This window comes from Castor canadensis, chromosome 16 (genome assembly GCF_047511655.1).
Source record: "Castor canadensis chromosome 16, mCasCan1.hap1v2, whole genome shotgun sequence".
Lineage (NCBI taxonomy): Eukaryota > Metazoa > Chordata > Mammalia > Rodentia > Castoridae > Castor > Castor canadensis.
In genome coordinates this window covers 11,551,616-11,566,780 of record NC_133401.1, presented here as the reverse complement: position 1 = coordinate 11,566,780, position 15,165 = coordinate 11,551,616, and the positions used below count along the sequence as shown (strand labels likewise).

The 15,165-nt window shown below is 50.5% G+C and overlaps 2 protein-coding genes across 23 annotated transcripts in view; both read left to right on the top strand.

Moving 5' to 3' along the window:
* The first annotated feature begins 2,323 nt into the window (after window positions 1-2,323).
* Window positions 2,324-11,903, top strand: Fbl (fibrillarin). The gene is made up of 9 exons (XM_020181832.2): window positions 2,324-2,456; window positions 6,955-7,131; window positions 7,230-7,331; window positions 7,617-7,711; window positions 8,711-8,881; window positions 9,671-9,803; window positions 10,779-10,891; window positions 11,524-11,669; window positions 11,781-11,903. The coding sequence occupies exons 1-9, from the start codon at window positions 2,447-2,449 to the stop codon at window positions 11,803-11,805; spliced, it is 972 nt and encodes a 323-aa protein (XP_020037421.1). The 5' UTR covers window positions 2,324-2,446; the 3' UTR covers window positions 11,806-11,903.
* A 279-nt stretch (window positions 11,904-12,182) lies between these two features.
* The window catches only part of Dyrk1b (dual specificity tyrosine phosphorylation regulated kinase 1B), a 45,760-nt gene continuing 42,777 nt past the window's right edge, over window positions 12,183-15,165 (top strand). For 19 of the 22 annotated variants that reach the window (XM_074058684.1, XM_074058683.1, XM_074058675.1 and 16 more), the window contains exons 1-2: window positions 12,902-13,122; window positions 14,352-14,515. In XM_074058684.1, the coding sequence (XP_073914785.1) occupies window positions 13,044-13,122; window positions 14,352-14,515 (243 nt within the window). In that variant the 5' untranslated portion in view covers window positions 12,902-13,043. Of the gene's footprint in view, window positions 12,332-12,901; window positions 13,123-14,351; window positions 14,516-15,165 lie in introns of those variants that run through there. The other 3 variants (XM_020181835.2, XM_074058685.1, XM_074058686.1) reach the window with 3 other exon arrangements.

The following is a 15,165-nucleotide window of genomic DNA, read 5'->3' as shown; positions in this document are numbered from 1 at the left end:
TGGACCCCACTAATTATTCACTGATAGTATCAATTTCAGGAGTGCTGAATGAGTTGCCAGGTGAAGTACCAGGTACCAGGAGACAGTACCAGGATTCCAAGAATTAGGCTGGCAACCCAAATCTGCAGTGCACTGAGTATTTTTGTCCTTCAGAAAGTATCTGGATTAGAAAGCCAACAGTAAAACCCATTCGAATGAGGTAATGTTATCCTAAATTGCACACATTTGAATTATTGAACAGCTCCTAGAAATTCAGAATAGTGGCCAGGTACCAGTGGCTCATGCCTATAATCCTAGCTACTTGGGAGGCTGAAGTCAGGAGGATCACAGTTTGAAGCCAACCCAGGCAAAAAATTTGTAAGATCCCATCTGAACTGATAGCTGGGTGTGGTGGCACACAAATGTCAGATTGCAAGGTTCACAGTTCCAGATCAGTCTGGGTGAAACCCTATCTCAACAGTGTGTGTGTGTGTGTGTGTGTGTGTGTGTGTGTGTGTGTGAGTTGGGCGTGGTGGCACACACCTGTCATCCCAGTGATGGCAGGAAGCATAAATAGGAGGATCATTATTCAGACTGCTGTGGGCAAAAAGTGAGACCCTATCTCTAGAAAAACTAGAGCAAAAAAGGCTGGAGGTGTGGCTCAAGCACCTACCTGGCAAGTGTAAAGCTCTGAGTTTCACCAAAAAAAAGAAAAAAAAAATCCAGAATAGACTCAACTGTTTAATCCCATGGCTTTGAAAAGTTTAAGCAGATTTTTCATCTAATGTCTAAACAAATTTTCAGACATGTTTGTGTGCAAAATGGTCACATTGTACAATACAACACACTGTGAAGAAGTCAAAACAGGACGGGTTCATTCATTCATTCATTCAACAAATGCTTAAATGAGAAAGCAGTGAAGGGACTAGATTCAGTATCTGAGCTACAGTCTCCTGGTTCTCTTGTAGGTTCCTAGTAACGTCTTAAAGCAGCACTTCTGTTTTTCCTTGTGGAATAAATACATGAATGGATCTTATTATTATAATACTACAGCACAACATTCTCAGTATCCATCCAAAATCTGTTCACTTCTCACCCCATCCTCTGCCCCCACACTCTCTGATCTTGTTCATCTCTGTCTCCTCCTTGGTCCATAGCAGGGCCCCTCCTTGGCCTGCTCTTGCCCTTACTCCCACAGACTGTTTACCCCCTCATGTCAGGTCATGCTCCTTCTCTGCTTACGTCCATGGCTCCATCTCACTCAGGCTAAAAGCCAGTCTTCATGAGGGCCCACAAGGCCCTTATTACCTCCCAACCCTCGTGTCCTCTCATTTTCCCCTTGCTCACACCTCTCATTGTTTCTCCAGTCCTCCACATCTGTCTTGCCCAGGGCCTTTGCTCCCTGCCTGGAGCTCTCTTCTCCCAGATAGGTGTATGCTTTACATCCTTTACCTCTTTGGCTCAAAAGTCACCTGGGGTTAGGGATATAGTTCAGTGGTAGAGTGCTGGCCTAGCATTTGCAAGACCCTGGGTTCAATTCCTAACACCATTGGCACTGGGGTTTGAACTCAGTGTCTTATGATTGCTAGGCAGACACTCTTACCGCTTGAACCACTTCACCAGTCACCCCCAAATTTTTTTAAAAGTCACCTGATTGCATCTCTTGACCACCCTATAAAAAAGGTCAACTCCCTTGATCCCTATCCCTGTTTTCTATTATTTTCTCCAAAACACTTAGTACCTTCTAATATTCAGCAAGTTTTATTAACTAATTTGCTGTTTCCTGCATTTAAAAAGCTGTCCTTCTGGAATGGGGATTTTTATCTTGTTAGCTGCTGTATTCCCAGTGTCTAGTACATCCAGGTGCACAGTAATTGTCTTTGTAAGGTACAGATGGGAGCCCAGAAAAGGTGACTGGTCTTGGGGGTGGGAATGGGTGAGGAAAGGCTTTTGAGGGTACAGGGAGCTTTAGGGAGTTAGGAATAGGCAGAGGGGCTGGGGAGGTCGTTCAGCGGTAGTCACTTGCCTAATATGTTAGAGGTCCTGGGTTTGATCTCCAGCACCGGAAAAAAAAAATCAGAAATATAAATCTAAGACCAAGAATCATTGCTCAGAGGAGAGGCAGAGGGCAGAGCTCGGACGAAGGCCTGCGTAGGAATCCTGATTACTGCAGGGGTTGCACCAGTAAAGGGAAACCCGGAGGTGTGTTTGGGTAAAAACCAGTTAACAGCAAAAGCCCAGAGCGCCCCGGGCAAGGTGAGGGGGCGGTGCTTCCAGGTGCTCGGGAATCCCCGCCCACTGCGCGCGCGCGCAGAGCTACGGGGCGGGGCAGAAGGTGGGGGCTACGTTTTGCGTCACGCGTCGTACGGCGCCGCGCGCCTGCGCTCCTTTCCACGTGCGAAAATCTCCGGACTCGTGCAGTCAGGGACGCCGCAGACTCCCGGATCCTAGAAACTCACCGCTTGCCATGAAGCCAGGTATAGGCCGAAGTTGGAGTCGGGGCGCAGGGAGTGGGTGGGCGGGAATCGAAAGTTTGGAAAGGCGGGAGTCGGAGGGGCGGGGCCTTGGTCTGGGGGCAGGGGTTCTGAGCCTGGGATCCTGTCTCTGTGGGAAAGGGGTCCTGGTTCCGCCCCACAATCGGTCCTGGCCCCAGGAGATCTGGAGGTTTGTGACGGCTTCGGAGGTCATGGGCGTTTCTTTTGGCCTGTGATTGAGGGTCTTGACCTGGAATTCATCTTACAGAAGCGTCCAGTAGGGGATTTTTAATTGGGCTGGGGTCGGTATAGGCATCTAGGGTCTTGGATCTCTGGACATGGGTTTTGGAGTCGGAGACCGAGAGTCCTTGATCTTCGGACCGGGAGCTGGGTCTGGGAAGCCCCGCTTCCCCACCCAGTCTCCGCTCACCACACCATTTCCTAGGTAGGCTCCCAATCCATCTAAGCTGTCTCCCTCCATGTACTCCCCCAATTCACTGTGTGTTTGGCCAGGATCCCCAGGATAGTGTGCAACTCTCTCTGGCCCCATTTCCCGCTCTCTGCGCTTGGGGCGGGGGCGGGTCCCGCGACACGGAGTGGATTTCCAATTCTGCAGGAAGAGAAACTTCAGAAGCCCAGCATTAACGGGTGGAGAGGGAGTAGTCACAGGATGTGAGTAGTTTTATTCCTCTATTCCCCTCGTTTCTCTGATGAACCCACCTCATGGGGGGACTGAAGAGAGTCTTGGCTTTGACAGTATAGAAGGGCCTCAGTGTTTCATTTCTGGCTCAGCTTCTTAGTCTACTATGTGATCTTGGACAAGTGGTTTTACTTATTAGCCTCAGTTTCCTCATCAGTAATAAGTCATCTGGTTAGGATTAAGTGAGATGGTATTTTTTAGTATATAGCACAATCTTGATATGTAAGAGTGATGGCTCTAATTGTTACCCTTATGTTTCTCAAGGGGAACAAAGTTAGTGTTTTTTTCTTCCGGTATTGGAATTGAACCCAGGGCCTTGCACTCGCTAGGCAAACGCTCTACCAGTTGACCCAGTCCATTTTATTTTGTTTTTAGGATAGAGTCTTGCTAACTTTTGCCTGGATTGATCTCAAACTCACATCCCTCTTGCCTGCGGAGTAGCTGAGCTTACAGAAGTGCACTACCATGGAGGGCCATAGGGAGACCTGTGTGTTGGAGCTTCCTAAATCAGACCTTCCAAACTCTCACTCTCCCTCAGTCACTGATAACTTGCTGGACTAAGTTTGGGTTTTTTTTCACAGTTCCCAAAAGGGTCTGTTTCCCTAGCACAGGTTTTCTTTTCTTGTGTTTGTGCATGTATGGACAGATGGGAGTCACCTGCAGGGAATTTGTGGAACCTTGGCACCACTTCCCACTCTCCCCTTCTCTTCAGTGTTTGGGGATCTCAGGAAGTGGGAAGTAGGTGTGGGGCTGCTAGGCTGTGGTGGGGTTTTGTTTATTTTTTTGTTTTTTTTGGCAGCACTGGGGCTTGAACTCAGGTCCTCATGCTTGCTAGGCAGGCGCTCTTACCACTTGAGCCACTCAGACAGCCCTTTTTTGTGATGGGTTTTTTTTCAAGATAGGGCCTTATGAACTATTTGCCCAGGGCTGGCTTTGAACCACAATCCTAATCTCTGCCTCCTGAGTGACTAGGATTACAGGCATGAGCCACCAGCACCTGGCCTAGGCTGTGTATTTTAAGACTCTGGCATGCCTGGTCCCTGGCCTGATTCCCTCAGGAATGGAGGGGACATCTTCCCTCAACCTTTCTCCATGGCATGGTTGAATGTGAAGTTGTGGAAATTGTCCTCAGAGGCTCACACGCCTACCTAGTGGCCTTTCCTCTAAGTAGAGGGGAGCAGGGTCTTCAAATCATGTGCCCAGCTGTGTGTTATCTGAAGTGCTGTGTGTGTAAAACCATTTAATCTTTACAACTTCATGAGGAATCTGACTCCTGGCAACCTTCCCTACTCTCTGGGGTCTTGAATGACAATGGCATAGCCATCTCCCTGTAGGGGATGTATTAGGATGGGATCAGGACTCCTGGTCACCATCCAGTCACTTTTCTGAATGAAAAGAGGGTATTTTCTCTATGAGGAGGACCCTAGGGGCTTAAGACTCTAGAAGACACTTGCTCATTTTTCTTTTTCTTTTTTCTATTTTTTTTTTTTTTTTTTTTTTTTTTTTGCAGACTGGGGTTTGAACTCAGGGCCTACACCTTGAGCCACTCCAGCAGCACTTTTTTTTGAAGGGTTTCTTTTGGAGATAGGGCCTTGCAAACTATTTGTCTGGGGCTGGCTTCGAACGGTGATCCTCCTAATCTCTGCCTCCCAAGTAGCTAGGATTACAGGTGTGAGCCACCAGTACCTGGCCAGAGTCAGTACCATTTGTTCAGAAACCTGAATGCATTGGAGCAGTGCCACTGCCAGTAGGAACAGCTGTGGGAACCCACAAACATTTGAGATGAGAAGCTGGACTGTTCTTTGGTGGGCAGGAGCACAGCACAGAGCTGTTGGGAAAGTCAGCAGGGGCCGGGCCTTGGCAGGGGAGTTCTCAGTTTGTGCTACCTGTTAGATCATCTGGGGAGCTCTAAACAGTCCCCATGTCCAGCGCACGAAGCCAACATCTCTAGGTTCTGTTGGAGGGCTTTGTAAGCCAGAGAAGGGAATTTTGATATTCTGGTTTCCTTTGGGAAGTGGTGGAAGGAAAACCCTTGAAGGGATTTGGGCAGGGAAATGATGAGATCTAATTTATTATTTTAAAAAATATCAACCATTAGCTGCTGTGTGGAAAGTAGACTGTAGAGGGAGTAGAAGAAAAGAAATGAACAACAATTGGTTATGTTTCTAAGTTTTGAAAATTAAACTGTTAAGTTTTTAAAAAATTAAGCTAGGAGACGGAGGGTGTCCAGTCTCATTTGGTGTCCAAATGATAGCATGCTTGAGGCTCTGAGTTCAATCTCCAGTACAAGAAAAAAATTTAAAAAGAAGTAACTGGACGCAGTGGCTCATGCCTGTAATCCCAACTACTCACGAGGTGGAGATTGGGAGGCTAGCCCAGGGGAAAGGTTAGTGAAACCCCATCTCAACCAATGTATTAGTGCCTGCCTAATAAGTGCAAGAGAGCCTAAGTTCAAAAACTGCCAGTTTTGCCAATAAAAATTAATTTAAAATAAAAGAATTAAATTAGGAATGTCTATTAAGTTATATTTTCAAAGAAAAACCAAAAACAAGCAAAGAGAAAATAGAACAGTTACATGTTCATTTAAGAGAATACCTGTGAAGCTGTCACAAGGCATGGACATAATGAGCAAGTTTATTATTGAATAACAATGTACGTCATGAGATGGCCTTACACTGCCATCACTGCTTTTCAAACTAACTATGGTTCCAAACTAACGTGTGATTTTTTTTCAGAGAAGTAGCTCAGAGCTTTTGAAACCATCACAGAAAAATCAAATACCAAGTCTTTTAGCACCAGAATTTTGTCTCCTTCAAATAACGTTCTGTGCACAGTGATGTTTGCTCTAGCCTGAAGTGAAAGGACAGAAACTGGTTTTTCTTCAACTTTTTTCATCTCTCTCTCTTTTTTTTTTTTGTGGTACTGGGATTTGAACTCAGGGTTTCACATTTGCTAGACAGGCACTCTACCATGTGAGCCACTCCTCCAGCCAACTTTTTTCATGTTACTGACATCCTCTACACTGCCTATAGACTGTTGCCCATCCTTAAAGGATGATTTGGGACTTTTCTTGCTTTTCCCAAGATGAGAAGAGTGTCGCGAACTTGGAAGCAGAGCTGAATTAGGGAGCATTGGTTTGTGGGATGTTGCTTTTTATACAGACACAGGGCCGGCTGGGCGGGGATTAGAGAGTGTGAGAATGTTTCCAGGGTTTAGGGGAACTTATTACCACAATTCATGCACACATGGAGGGTTTGCAGAACTAAGAATAGAATGGGTTCTGTCGGATATGTCCCACCTCCATAAAAACTAGAAAATTGACTGAACCTACATCTATATCTGTCTTCCGTCTCCTTCCTAACCCCATAATGTCTCCTTCCTGATCAGTAACCTGAATCATAAGTTTGCCTCTTTTTGGAGGAGTGTGGGGGGTGGGGATTACCACATAAATCAACACAGCCCAGCATTGTTGAGGTTGACTTCTTGTTGAGCTTCATAAAAAGGATGTTGTGTGGATGTGCTTTCCTAGAACTTGGAGTTTTCACACTCACTAAGATGTATTTATCCGTGCTGTATGAATGAAGGTCATTTTACTGTTGATCATGATATTCCTCATTTTATTGGTCCTTTCTGCCAATGGACATTGGGTTTGTCCTGCGTTTTCTGCTGCTGTGAGCTGTGAGCATTCTTGGACATGTGCCCTGGTGCACATGGAGTGTGCCTCGCCAGTCTCACCTGAGTGGAACTGTTTAGCCTTTTAAACTTTATTGCCCTGATATATTGTTTGTGTTTCTGCTGCAGGCTTCAGTCCCCGTGGGGGCGGCTTCGGTGGCCGAGGGGGCTTTGGTGACAGAGGTGGTCGTGGCGGAGGCCGTGGAGGCCGAGGAGGCTTTGGTGGAGGCCGAGGAGGCTTTGGTGGAGGCCGAGGTCGAGGTGGAGGCGGAGGCTTTCGGGGACGAGGAGGAGGAGGAGGAAGGGGTGAGTGAGGATGGCAAGGAAGGAGGGGGAGGCCTTCGTGGGGCGTGGGGAGGGAAGAGATAGGGGTGTCCCTCTCCTACTGCAGCTCTCCCTTTTAGGTGGAGGTTTCCAGGCTGGGGGCAACAGGGGTCGTGGCCGGGGAGGAAAGAGAGGAAACCAGTCAGGGAAGAATGTGATGGTGGAACCTCACCGGCATGAAGGTGAGTGAGGAAGTCGGGGACTGACTGAGGTCAGAGGTGGGGTGCAGCCCGGAGGCCTCAGACCTGCTCTTCTCCCTTCACCAGGTGTCGGGCTGGCGGAATGGCTCAAGTGGTAGAGCGCCTGCCTAGCAAGCGTGAGGCCCTGAGTTCAAACCCCAGTAACACATGCACACGTGCGCGCGCACACACACACACACACACACACACACACACACACACACACACACCTGATAAAAGGAATGAGAGTCTGATACCTGCTATGACATGGATGAACCCCTTCACCAGGTGTCTTCATTTGTCGTGGAAAGGAAGATGCACTCGTCACCAAGAACCTGGTCCCTGGAGAATCTGTTTATGGGGAGAAAAGAGTCTCCATTTCGGTGAGACTGGACCCCTGTCCAAACCACCAGGCTGATGGTCTCACCAGCAGCCTGGTCTCCCTGTCACTACCATGTGTCCTACATGTGACAGCCAGACCATGCATGCTTTCAGATGCCTCTGAGAACTCCCCTTTGCCTTCTGGTGGAACTGCTGACACCCCACTGTGGCCTCAAAGGGCCTGAACACTTCAGCCCCCCTTCTCCATTCATCCCTCTAAGCAAGTGCCTCCCAGCCCCACTGGCCTTATCATTCTTCCCTCTCCCAGCTCCGTGCCAGACTAATTCCTTCTCACCTGGGCCTCTGGTCAGGTGTCAGCTGTTCTTTAGGCTGAGGGCACATCATCTCACCCTGTCTGTCAAGCAGCTCTTACTGCCCCACCCCCTGCCCTAGTCTCCTGTCTCGTTTCTCTGGCCAACTACAGCCCACTCACAGCTTTCCTGCTTGCTTTTCCTTTGCGTGGAGTGCTCTTCCCCAAGTAGCTCAGTGGCTCCTTCTGCCCCTCCAGGTCTTCCTTCCTGGCTTCCCCTTTCTCATTTTTACCTGTTCCTTGCTTTGCTCCACGAGCTTCAGGTCTTCTCTCTGCATTTGGTCTCTCTCTACATAGCACCTGTCGCCATCTAATATGACAAGGTTCTATTTAGTTGGTTAATACAGTCTATGCTTGTTAAGAGCAAGATGTATGTCCTGTTTGCTGTTGTGTCCCCAGTGCCTGGAACCAGGGCCAGGGCGGCATAAACAGGTACTGGCTTGAGAAGTGATGACTAAGTGTCCAGGTCTTATTGTGACCCTGGGTGTTTACTGTCACTCTTCTCCTTGAGTCAACAGCCTCCATGAGAGGACAGGGGCAGTGTCTGTCATGGTCACTGCTGGGTATGCACGTTCAGTTCATACGTAGTGATTGGACTGCCCTGTTTCTTTTTGAGGGCCTAAAGTGGAGGGTAATGGGGTCCTGTGGGAGAGCCCAGCACTGACTTCCCTTCTCATCTCTCTTGGGCCAGGAGGGAGATGACAAAATTGAGTACCGAGCATGGAACCCCTTCCGCTCCAAGCTGGCAGCGGCAATCCTGGGCGGCGTGGACCAGATTCACATCAAGCCAGGAGCCAAGGTGCTCTACCTGGGGGCAGCCTCAGGCACCACAGTCTCCCACGTCTCTGACATCGTAGGCCCGGTGAGTGGATGACAGGGGAGGAACGTGAAGGAATGGCTGCCTCTCTCCCAATCCGGAATGGGGCCTAGCTGCTTCCCTGACTGTATAGCATTGGACAGAGTGGCTCAAGGTGTAGGCTCTGGGCCTGCATTTCTATCTGTGTGGCCATACAGGTTTCCCATATGGAGGGCACCTGGTACTTTGCGACCTCTTGTTTAAACAATTATAGGCTGCTTAATTTGGTGGTTAAAGATCCCAGATTCTGCCAGGCATGGTGACATATACCTGTAATTTTAGCACCTGGGAGGCAGAGGCAGGAGGATTGAGAGTTCTGAGCCAGTCTGTGCTAAGGAGATCTTGTCTCAAAAAAAACAAACTCAGATTCTTTGGTAGGCATTTAATAATTATGTGACTTTTAGCAAGGTACCTAACCTCTCCGAGCTTCAGTTTAACCCTTTGGAGTACAGGGCTGTTGTGAAAATTAAACAAGTTAATTCTTGTAAGTGCCTGGACCATTGCAAATGCTCTTTGCTCTTACTTCATCTCTGCCTTGGCCGCTTGTTTCTAAACCCCTGTTGGGAAGCCTGGCTCAGATTAGGCAAAGAGGATTGCATAGCTTCACTGCTTACTAGTGACTTCATGTTTCAACCTCAGCTTATTCATCTGGAATGTGGACTAAATGATCCTCATTCAAGGGTAGGGTTTTGATTTGGAGGTCTTGAAGAAATGCTGTGTGTAGTGTATGCGCGCAAAGAAGGCTGCATACTTGAGGACCAGTGTCATTATAAATTATTATTGGATTTGTTTTAGGATGGTCTTGTCTATGCAGTCGAGTTCTCCCACCGCTCTGGCCGTGACCTCATCAACTTGGCCAAGAAGAGGACCAACATTATTCCTGTGATTGAGGATGCTCGACACCCACACAAATACCGCATGCTTATCGGTGAGGGGCTGAGGGTTGGCCCAGGATGGGTAGGACAAGCCACTCTAGGTTTCCTGGAAGACCAGTGGAACCCAGGGGTTATAGTGGATGGGTGGGCCTCTTGCCTCTGCGGGAGTGGACAGGGTGGGAGAGGCAGGTGAGATGGTAGAGGTGGTGACTCTGCTTTAGGGGTTCGGATGTCTGGCACTGTGGGAAGGGAACCTCCTCTCTGATCTCCTCCCTCCTTAGGCCCCTTGCACTTCCTGCCTCCCTCCAAAACATGGTACTTTATATTACTGCCGTTGGCTTGTGTTTAGAAGCTTTTTTCAGGGATCCTGAAAAGAGGGTCTGGTGAGATCCTAGCCCAGAAAGCATAAACTGAGCAGGGCTTGGCCCAGAGGGGCCATTGTGAATATAAATGACTTTATTATTATTATTTTTTAAATTTCCCCTAGAGGTGATTGAAAAAAACATTTGCTATTTGCTTTTCCCAATTTTTAAAGAATCGGTTTCCATTACACTCCCATTACTTTCATTCCAGTCATTTTTCTTTCTGAGCATTTTTTTTTCTCATGCACTCATCCACTCCTCCTTGTCCTGCAGCTCCTTTTCATTCAACAGTCCTTACATGCTCTTGCCTTTAACTGCTCACTTTTACTTGTCTTTTTGATGATGTGTCTGTCTCCCCCCCAGACCCTGGAGCATCTCGAGGGCAGGGTCCGGGTCTGACTCATCTCTATGTCCCCCACGCCCAGCCCAGGGCTGGCCACAGAGTAGGTGGCAACCATGGTTTACAAGAGGAATGAATGAGTGATGTGACTGTGGGTTTCTGACCCATCTTGGGGACACTGGAGGGAGGGGGATCAGTTTGGGGGGAGTGAGACTGGAGGCAGGGAGACCCCCAGGAACCTGCTGGTGATGGAGCATAGGCCCCATGGGAGGATCTGGGAGGATCTTTGGTGGAGTCAAATTTGTAACCGATGTCTTTCTCCTTAGCAATGGTAGATGTGATCTTTGCTGATGTGGCCCAGCCAGACCAAACCCGGATTGTGGCTCTGAATGCTCACACCTTCCTGCGTAATGGAGGACACTTTGTGATTTCCATTAAGGTGTGGTGGGGCTTGGAATCTAAGATGGGGTGTCAGTTTTGTATTTAAAGAGGGAAGTGTGGCGATGGAGTGCATGATTGCTGAGTCTGAACACCTGAGTTTGACTTCTAGCTATTAAGTTACTTTGTGATTCGTTTCTTCACTTGTAACAGAATTACTCCTATTTCTAAGTGTTGATGTAAGGATTAAGGTAATCAACATATGTGAAATGCTTAGAACAGATCCTGGCATAGGATACTAGGTAAATGATAGGTGTTAGCCTTTTGCTACTGTTATTTTGTCATTCCCAGCTGCATTACTGTGATTAAAAGGAAATAGGGGGCTGGAGACATGGCTCAAGTGTAGAGCTCTTGCCTGACAAGCACAAGACCGAGTTCAAACCCCCAATACAGCCACCAAAAAAAAAAAAAAAAAAAGGAGTAATTAGAAAAAAAAAAAAACCCTAAATTTAAACACTGGTTTTAAGCTAGGTAGAATTTCCTGCTCCAAATCCAAACCAAATTATAAACTGTGAAGTCTGACGATATTGCCAAAGCTGGGATTTCACTTGAGTTTCTAGTGAAAACGGCTTAAAAGAGCACCAGATAAAGACAGGTCAAAGCTACAGACCTCAAGTCCTTTCTTCTTTCTAGGCCAACTGCATCGACTCCACAGCCTCAGCTGAGGCCGTGTTCGCCTCCGAAGTGAAGAAGATGCAGCAGGAGAACATGAAGCCCCAGGAGCAGTTGACCTTAGAGCCATACGAAAGAGACCACGCTGTGGTTGTGGGCGTGTACAGGTAAGATGGGGTCCAGAAATCCACATGATAAGGAGCTCTCTTCCCTGCACCCAGAGTGCCAAGGTTCTGGGGACTCACAAAGTGGTGACCCTATCTCCTGTCTTCTCACAGGCCACCTCCCAAGGTGAAGAACTGAAGCCAGATGCTGCCTGGATTCTTAGATGTGTGTTGCTACTGTTGCACGTGTGATTTTTTTTTTTTTTTTTTAATTAAAAGACTCATTTGTCACTCCCGTCTGCTGCTGTTTGCTCCGTGACCACTACAGGACGCATGCGCCCTTGGTCAGCTTTGCTTTGGGGTGGGGGTTGGAAAGTCTTCATCCGGTCACACAGCGCATGCTCCATTCCTCGCGGTTTGTTGCACAGCTATAACCCGTATTTTCGGCGCTTGGGCGCGATTGGTAGCCTGCTACACATGTGCGCCCATAAGTACTAGGAGAGCGCAGGCGCGGATGTTACCCTGGGTCACGTGAGGAGAGCGGGAGGGGGTGGGGGCGGAGTCCGGGGCTGGGGGGGGCGGTTTGTTGTGGTCGCCATTTTGCTGGTTGCATTACTGGGTAATCGGGGCCCGGGCTCATCGCGTCCTCCGGATACTCTCAGCCCGTGGGCAGGTCTGAGCTCGGGCTGCCCGAGCAGTTTGAGTCCCCTTACCCGCGCCCTCAGGTAACGACGCGGTGACGAGCGGGGCTGCATGCGCTCGCGGGGAGGAGGGTAGAACGGGATCCGCCCTGCCTGCGTCGCCGCGAGGCTTAGCACGAGGCCGAGGGAGAAGAGGGGGGCGTCGGGCAGGTGCGGGCCGTGCCTGGCTATTCATAGTCGGATTCCTGGAAGGGGCCGAGCCCGAGGGAGCAGTCTTGAGAGGGAGGCTGGAAGGGGGTAGTCGGGCCCCTCTCCCGCCCTTTGTTTGGGCTCGACTCCGCCGGCCGCTTCGCTGTCGCCTAGCAACACCTGCCCCGGGCTCTGATTGGCTGCGCTCTTGGCAGCAACGACCAATGGCACAGTTGTTGCCATGGGAGGTGCGGCTTGCCGAGCTCAGTTGGGTCCCGCCTGCCGGGTCTCCGACGACCTGGGCGGGCCTCCTTGGTGGGGGGCGGGACGGCAGGGTCCCCGGGGGCGGGTGACCGCGCCAGGTGGGGCGGGGCTGGTGGGGCGAGGGTTAACCCGCCCCTCCCCCGTCCACCTGCTCTGCTCTTCCCCCGCGTGCCCCGGGCTGACCCTCGCCCTCCCCTCCCCGCCCCCGGCGGCGGCGGCGGCGCGGCTGCTGCTGCTGTTGTCACCCACCGGGCTGCCTGTCCCGCTTGCCCTCACCGCTGCGGGGCTTGCGTGGCCGGTCGGGCCGGGGACAGGCGGCAACCTCACCGCTGCCACCACCGCCATGCTGGCCGCTCGTCCACCCCACTGGGGGCCCCACCGCGCCCCAGCCCCCCGTGGGCCCGGCGCCAGCCCTGACCCCGGTAGGGGGTGGGGGCTGGGAGAGATGGTCCTAGTGTGGGAAGGGCCCCGGGAAAAAGGTTGTCATAGGGGGAAGCTGCAAGAAATTAGGGGTCCTGGAGTTGCAAGGCATGGGATAGAAGAGATCTGACATAGTGGGAGACCCGTGGGGAACAGTATTTTGTTGTAGGGGACACTTAGGAAGAGAGAACTCTGATATTTGGGGATTTGGTCGTGGGGGCCTTCTAGGAATAGACACAGTTGTGGAGTGACCTGGTATAGAAAGGGGAAACTGGTAAAAGGTATCTGGTAGGAATATTGGAGATTGGAGGTTAGCAAGGATCCAGTGTGAGGGAGTAAAGGACGATTGCTGTAAATCATGGACGACATCCCCTTGTTCCGCAAGGAGTGGGCCTTGATTGGGAGGGAGTCCTGGGTTATGTGGGGAAAGTTCTGTACAGTGTGCCCCAGGGGGAGTGGAATACAATATAGAGAGATTACTTGGAGCCATGGTCCCTGGTGTGGGAGACCTGACACAGGGAGAGGTCTGGGCAGGATATGGAGAGGGCCCCCTGGGAAAGGTGCACCCTGTGGTTGAGAAAGCCATAGTATTAGGACTGTTCTGTAGAGGTTTTCAGATAACTGGTGTAACCAGGAGGTCCCCAAGGACCCTGATGTGGACTTAGGGGTCTGCAGAGGACTCTGCTGTGGATTGGCAGGGATCCCAGAAGACTCATGTGGTTTAGGGAAAGCCCCTGGGAATGGCAGGCTTGACATGAAGGGTTCTTGTTTTGGTACAGAGGAGACCCTGATGTTCTGGGAAGACTGTTGGAAGGTGGGGTCTTGTGTGAGTGATTCTGGGGGGAAATAGGAATAGATAAGGGAAGAAACAATTCTGCTCCCCAGACCTGCGGTTTCTGTCTTCTTTTCCTCCTTCCAATTATTGGTCTCTTTCTGTCCTCCTTTCCTGTCATGGCTCCTGCTCACCCCTCCCACCCCTGCCTGGCCCCTACATGTTCTTCTCTTTGCCCTGCCTCGTTCACTTACTCTTCATTTCCTGAGGGACTCTGCTGTGCCCCCCCACCCCCCCCTCTGGCCACTTCTCCCTGTCCCTTCCACATTGCTACCTGTTGCTCTGCTGCATCCTTTTTCTCCTCTTTGCCCTGCCTTCTTTCTCATAACCACCTCTACCTCACCCTGTCCCACACACCCCCTCTTCCATGTCGCCTCCCCACCTCCTGCCTGCTCTCAGGTCTCAGCGGCGGTGGCAGCCGAGGTGCAGGATGCGAGAAGGCGCCCCCCGGCCGGGCTCCCGCTCCAGGCCTCGCACCCCTGCGGCCCTCTGAGCCCACCATGGCCATCCCACCAGGCCATGGCCCCTTCTCTGGCTTCCCGGGGCCCCAGGAGCACACGCAGGTAGGCATTCAGCTGGCCCCTAACCTTCTTGGGGTAAAGAATGACTGAGATAGAAGGGTCTCAGTGCCAGAAGACAGTGTGGTTGGACAGGACAGTCTCCACAGGCCATTATGGTCACCATGGGACTGGAAGGGTCTCAGGCAGAGCAGAGTTTAGAAAGCCTGGGTTCAAATGCTATGGTGGCTAAATTACTGAGGTTCTCCATACTTTCATGTTCTGTTGTGTAAAATGGGCCATTGATGACACCCCTACACACACTGCTTAGAACAGTGCCTGGCTCAGAGCAAACTCCCGAGAGTGAATGGTCTGGAGGGGGCAAATGGGGGGAGGAATGAGCTGAAACTCTTGGGGCTACAGGGAAGCTCTGGTAAAGCTCACATGTAGAGCTTGAAGCCTAGTGAAAGTGGGAGATCCAGGAGGCTGGGTCCTGAGCCAAGGGCTCTGGGGTGAAGGAACTGGGCAGAGATGCTCAGAATTGAAGTGAGGGTAAATGGAGATGGGGAATTCCCAGAATAGACGGTCTCAGGTGGAAGGATTAGGGTGACAGAGCCCAGGTTGCCCAGATCTTTCCCACTGAGGTTCAGAACAGAGTTCAGGTGTGGAGTGAACAGGCTGACCCAGGGTCTGGGTGAAAGGCCAAGGGTAGATTG